This window comes from Trachymyrmex cornetzi, unplaced genomic scaffold, assembly GCF_001594075.2.
Source record: "Trachymyrmex cornetzi isolate Tcor2-1 unplaced genomic scaffold, Tcor1.1 scaffold198, whole genome shotgun sequence".
Lineage (NCBI taxonomy): Eukaryota > Metazoa > Arthropoda > Insecta > Hymenoptera > Formicidae > Trachymyrmex > Trachymyrmex cornetzi.
The window spans coordinates 20,295-27,318 of NW_017296613.1; the positions used below are offsets into that span (position 1 = coordinate 20,295).

Genomic DNA, 7,024 nt, shown 5'->3' on the forward strand with positions numbered 1-7,024 from the left:
TTTTTTTTGCGTATGAGTATATATATATATATATATAATGGTGGAACTAATATACTTTTATTATCTGAATGTGACTCATGCACTTTGTGCATTCTAGAATTCCGTATAAACCTCTGACAAAACGCAATAACGCGCACAATGCGTGACAACTTCGAGAATCGCTCAAAAATATCAGATTGCTGTTCAGCTTCTGTTTCAGTTATCAAAGCTATACTTCTTCCTTCGGATAATTCCATATTTGATGCAGAAAAATTCTCAGAGGGCCAGTTGTTTTCGTCTAACTTCAACCAGGGCGGGCTAGTCCACCACATGGCCGATTCATGCAACATGTCTGGCATAATGCCTCTGGAAAGCGAATCAGCAGGATTATCTTGGCTGGGAACATGTTTCCAACTATCAATATTTATAAGACGCTGAATTTCTGCAATGCGATTTGCAACAAATTGCGACCACTGACGACTGCATGATCGTATCCAGCATGTTACAATAGTCGAATCCATCCATAGATGGACGCCATCGACCGCAAACGGCAAGCACATCAACACCTTTTGCGTTAACTGTGCTAATAATAATGCGCCACACAGTTCGAGACGAGGAATTGACAACGTTTTGAGAGGGGCCACTCTGGATTTGAAACATAATAAATGAACCTCAACGTGACCATCATCAAAAATGGACCGTAGATAAATACATGCGCCATAAGCCTATTCACTTGCATCCAAAAGCCATGAATTTCCTTGAATTGTATCTTATTAAATGTGACCACCTTACGGGTTATCTCAATATTACTAAGAACTTGTAACTTACGTTCATATTCTATCCAAAGTGTATGCAATTCGTTCAAAATAGACTCATCCCAATCGACCTTAGCGCGCCATAAATCTTACATCATAATCTTAGCAATTACCACCGATGGTCCTAACAATCCTAAGGAATCAAAGATTAAAACTACTCGAGATAATATGCTACGTTTAGTAGGCCTTTCCAATGATGGATGCTGTCCAACACCTTCAAATTTGAAAACATCTGCTTCACAATTCCAAACTACACCTAAAGCCCTAGTCTCAATATTACGATCCCTTACCAACTGAATTTTTTCTTGCGAGATCCTTGTGAATCCTGAAGAGCGGCATGATTAGACGACCACTTCACTAAATCGAAACCTCTCTTTGTGAGTAATTCGACCGTTTGTATTTTTATTTCCAATGCCTCCGAGAATGTGGATGCACCTGTAAGTAGGTCGTCTACATAGAAATCACGCAATATTATTTTTGAGCCGATAGGAAAAGAATTCATTTCATCCTCAGCGAGCTTTCGTATGGTCCTGATGGCAAGAAATGAGGCTGGAGCAGTGCCATATGTAAGAGTAAGCAGCTCGTAAGTCCCTAACTCATTTTGCGGAGAGTCACGCCAAAAAATACGCTGTAAAGACCTTTGAGAATCATGCAAACATATCTACCGATACATCTTATTATTAGTTATATCGGCGGTCATTGCATATGGAAATATTCGAAAGCGAAGTAAGATCGAAAATAAGTCCTCTTGAATGGTTAGCCCAACTAACAATGAATCGTTCAATGACAGTCCTGATGTGCTTTTGCATGATGCGTCAAAAACTACTCTTAGCTTCGTTGTAGTGCTAGTTTCTTCAAAAACCGAGTGATGAGGCATGTAATAGGCTATTTCGTGATTTACCGAAGGTTTTGTTCGGCGCATGTGATTTAAGTCGATATACTCTTGCATAAACTTTCTGTATTGTGCACATACATCAGGTTGCAATAACAAACGTTTTTCTAAACTGAGAAAACGACGTTTCGCAATTTCGTGTGTCTCGCCCAATTGTTGCATTTTGTCATCGTTCGTAGGTAGCTTAACTATGAAACGGCCTTCTGTGTTGCGAGACACATTTGCCTGAAAATGCATTTCGCACTTTCGCTCATCAGGAGCAGTATTGGACCTCATTGCAAGAAACATTGTGTTCGATTTCCCAAAATCTGGAAAGAGATTTATCTAATTCGTTAACCGAGGAAATATGACACGATGCAATCGCAACGTTGCTCAAATGTCCTTGTATTGTACCAGAAATCACCCATCCTAACTTAGTTTTTTGTAGGGTGGGATGCGCCTTGCACGATTTAATTTAGCCCACACAAATGAGCTGCCAAAACATTTGAGCCCCTATAAGCAAATCAATTTCACTGGGAATGTTGAAACTAGGATCAGCAAGGATAACATTCGATGGAATTCTAAATTCCGATTTTGTCCATCGGACAAAATTCCTGCGGCAAGTCCTGCGTAATTTTAGGAAGTACTATACAATCAAGCTGATTAGTATACTTATTTGTTCGAGACCGAAAACTGATATTGACTACTTCCTTGGACTCGAATGTTCCCTCTGCTACTCCAGATATCGACATGTTTAATGCACGACGGTTAAGCCGTAATTTATTTGCTAGCTTTTGTGTAATAAAATTCAATTGCAAACCACTATCTAATAACACTCTGCAGCCATGAGGCTATCCTTGACAGTCGTATACTTTGACTATAGCGGTTGAGAGAAAGACCTTGAATGCGCTATTAATTTAAGTGCATTGAGTAACTACCGAAGGTGGAGACTCTGATACGGATGCGCTAGCTAATTCAAGAGGACATGAAGGTTGAGTCTTTGTATTCGAAGCACTAGTCTTGTTTGAATCAAAATGCAATAACGTATTGTGTGCTTTCCCACACTTTCTACAAGAATCAGCTATGCAGTCCTTTGCCTGATGTCCCTTAGCCCTTAAACAATTGATGCATAGATGCACGGTCTTTACAATTTCGAAACGTTTCTCAGCAGGCAATTTACGAAATGAGTCACATTGAAATAAGAAATGATTATTTTTGCAATGGATACAAACCTGACTCGAAGTGCTTACATGTGAACTGGGATTTTTGGCCTTCTGAGAACTGTTCGCCACCTCTGAGTTTGATCGAATTGATGATTTTCCAAAAGTTGCTTCTAGAGCTTCACACCGTTATGCTAAGAAGTCGGTAAGCTCCTTGAACGTGGATATCTGATTGTCTGTACGGCTGGTCTGCCATTCTTTGATTGTGGAAGAGTCAAGCTTAGCTATTACCAAGTGGATCATCATGTCGTCCCAAGAATCTATTGGCCTTTGAAGGGCCCTAAGCGCTCTGAAATGTTTGAGTAAGTTGTCAAGCAAATTTCGCAAAGCAGTATAATTTTCCTTGTGAATTGGAGGAATCTCAAACATGGCCTTAACATGCGTTTGTACTATGTTTCTTATTGTCAAAGCGCTCATTGAGTAATTTCCATGCTTCCGAATAGTTATCAGCTGTGATATCAAAGGATTTAATCATTTCGGCAGCCTTATCCTTATGAAGATCGCAAGCAATGAAATTTTTGAGTTGCTGATAAACTCGCGTTAGCATGAATCAGTTTATCGAACGAATCATGAAATGTACACCAATCTTCATAAGCACCCGAAAATACAGGCAATTGAATTCTCGGCAACTTTATTCGTGACTCTGTGTTATTTTGGTGTGTAACTTGATTACTACTACTAACTGATTGAGGAATGACTTGCGCTTGTTCGAATCGACTAATCCGCTGATCGTATAACGCCGTGAGTTGAAAATATGCCTCCTCAAACCAAGCACGCTCAACTGCATGTGCTGAGATTACATTCGTGTCGTCTGATTCTGAATCTAAGCATTTCAATGTACGATTGCACTTCGTCATACTGCCGGAATAAGTCTTTTAATAGTTTTTTCTTACGTTCTACTAATTCAAATTTCGTAGCGTGCTCAGATTGCTGGGAGTCTATGTAAGTACGCAATCTTGTGGCAAAAGCCTTTATAGATCTTCACCTCGTTTTCGCTTCGGCTTCCGTTTGAATCATTTTAATATGTTATACTAAATAATGAAACCTGAACTTACAGGTAGCTGACGGCTCAATACAATATTGAACGAATCTTTACATGTGTTACTTAATGTTCTAATAAATAATGAATTTCGTTGAGCGTTGATAGGATGATCGATGCTTGTTGTGGATTCAAAGTGGTTTGTCAATGCTCTCTGTTTGATTTCCTGGTTGCTGCTACTTGACCTCGCCTCAATGAGACAGTCCGATTGCGGAATATCCAAAATGGCTGCGTCTTTGTAGAATATAGTTGGCGTACCATGCATACGACGCTAGCCCAATATGTCGATGCGTGGTTTAGCCACCTTGTTGCTGGCTAGAGAAGTATGCTTATCTCGAAAACCACGATTGTTGCTCACGTTTCCGAGTATACTACTCGAATGTTATGAATTTTCGTGCAATTGTGTTTTGCCACGAAACACAAGTTAATGCCGAATACGGCAATTAATGATATCACTCTCGAATGTTCGAGAGCATCCGGCTCGAAGGACCAATAAATGTAGGAAATTTCTTGTAATTTCCTTGGCGACTCGTGTCGCGTGCGTATGTGTACGCTAATTCTATCTTTTTTTTTACTTTGTATGATTATGTGCATTGAATAAATCAGTACGCTAATATTTTAAAGAGCAGCCTCTTTAATACAGCTGTCCCTCTCACGAGAGTGCATTTCTATTGCGGTTGCTACTATGTCTTTCTCTTTTTACGATTATTAGCACGTGCTACTTTTGGGCTTTACATTATTAGTTTTTCATAATAAAATGCCATTTGAAACATATTTAAAAGATAGAACGCCGCGTATGTTATTATATAAAACATTCAAAGAGTGAGAAATATTTGAGCATCTTGTTTAAGTACGAGGTCATTTTGGAAAATATGTAAAACATCTCATGATATTTAACACATTTTCTAAAATGACCTCGTACTTAAACAAAATGCCTGCATATTTTTAATTCTTACATATATTTTTAATATATAATTATACAATATAACGTTACAATTTTAATTTTAATGCATTATTTCTTGTTATTTCGACGTTAATTGTAACGATTCCTGCAGTCTAGCACTAAAGACTCTCAGGGTATTTCAGAGACGCATTGTTTCTCGTTCTCACTACTGCTCTCACCCCTGCATGGCTTCTACGTCTGATGCGATTCGAGGCTCCCCATGTAATCCATGACCGTAAATCGGGATTAAACTTAGTGCCACTTCCGGTGAGGATACCACTGGCCAGCGAACAAGTACAGAGTGTACTTCGTGCTCTTACTTTGAAACAGTTTCTTAAAGGGTTCCGTCGCGCAATCGAGAATTGATGTTTTGACAAGCGAATATAACTTTTTCTCAAGTGTTCGTAATAAGTATAAATTAAATTTGTTCTTCGCACAACATTTATATATGTGTTCCAATTTCAATCAAGATATATCTCTATATGATTGTATTATTTTAAATACAGTGCTTCAAATATAATTACATAAGAGATGATCAATGAATTAAAAAAAATTGAATTATATTCTGATTCGAAATTTTATATTTTTTTATTCACTCCTTTTATACGTGGAAATTAGTGATAAATCTTTCGCACAGATGCAGAATGGACTAAACTGAGAAGAAAAGTCCTCTACCATTTTGCAATTTTTGCAACAGTTAACAAGATATTAATTGCTAAAAATTGCCGAAAATTGGTTTTCAATAATTTTTTACTCAAATAGTATCAATTTTACAGAAAAATTGCAAGAGACGAAAATTGTTTATTTTCTTCTCATAGAATTCTATGAATTTTTTTATAATTTTTTCAGAATTTTTTAATACTGTGTTTTCTCATGTTGTTAAAAATGAGAAAATGCAGTGCTAAAAAGTTGATAAAAAATTCTGAAAAAATTTGTAGAGTTCTATGAGAAGAAAATAAACAATTTTCGTCTTTTGCAGTTTTTCTGTAAAGTCGATAGTATTTGAGTAAAAAATTATTGAAGACCAATTTTTGGCAATTATTAGAAATTAATATTTTGTTAACTATTGCGAAAATTGCAAAATGGTAAAGGACTTTTCTTCTCAGTTCAGTCCATTTTTCCCCTGTGACTTATCACTAATTTTCAAACACCCTGTATATATAGGATATAAGTTTTTGTAAAGTATGTTTTGTACGGATATATTAAGGAAAGGAAGTAACGCGTTATTTTTATAACGTAATTACAAATCTATATTGCATCCGCACCGCATCTATATTTAAACAAAAAGTATTGCAAAATTGTTTATACTGATAGATCTTATTAAACGTAATGAATTGTTATTACTTTTTAAGTAACGGTAACGGTAACGAATTACTTTTGAGAATCAGTAATTAGAGAATTGGTAACTAGTTACTATTTTGACTCCATAACGGTAAATAGTTAATTTTAAAAAGTAACTTTCCATTGTTTGATATATATACATATATGTATATATATATATATATACACACGTACTTTGTAGTACGTGATTACTACAAACGAAACTACAAACCATGGTGAGTGCGTATGCTTTGATTTTTACACTGGAGATTTCGTGTACTGCAGATAGAACATGAATTTTTACTTCCGCTTCACGTTGCTGACACTTTACAAGGTTATAACATCATCACAAAACATATTCGCGTATCCAAATTTGTTTTTCTCTTTTTCTATTTCCTTTCTTTTGTATAGCAAAATTATATTAACAGCGCAACAGAACCTTTTTAAAATACCTGCTAATCAAATTGTAATAATTTTACAATTATAATCAAATGATATTTTAGCTAATCCATGATATCTTGTAAACTAAAACGTATACCTAATTATATATATATATATATACAGAGTGTCCCAGTAACTCTGTTACAAGGCAATATCTCCGTTACCGTTAATGATACGCGAAAATGCCTGAGGAAGAAATTGTTTGGTTCGAAGGGACACACATTATGGTGAGATTTATTTCTTTCTCAAGGTCATATTTTTAGAGCCTTCAAGGTCATCGATACTTTTTTAAATAGGACTACATATTTTTTTTATTATAGCGTGATAGCTGCGGTCAAGACGAATCCAATGGCCTATAATACCATGACCTTCACGTGACCTTGAGAATGAAAAATT

General features: G+C 36.3%; 1 protein-coding gene across 1 annotated transcript; it reads right to left on the minus strand.

Annotated features, from left to right (window-relative positions):
- Nucleotides 1–111: 111 nt before the first annotated feature.
- On the minus strand, nucleotides 112–2,093 carry LOC108759612 (uncharacterized; the record flags this gene model as incomplete). The annotated part of the gene is made up of 5 exons (XM_018505117.1): nucleotides 2,090–2,093; nucleotides 1,565–1,994; nucleotides 1,089–1,432; nucleotides 888–1,008; nucleotides 112–393 (listed from the first exon to the last, which is right to left on the minus strand). Coding segments are annotated over exons 1-5 (1,181 nt in total), but the record flags the coding sequence as incomplete, so codon positions are not given.
- Between the last annotated feature and the right edge of the window lie 4,931 nt (nucleotides 2,094–7,024).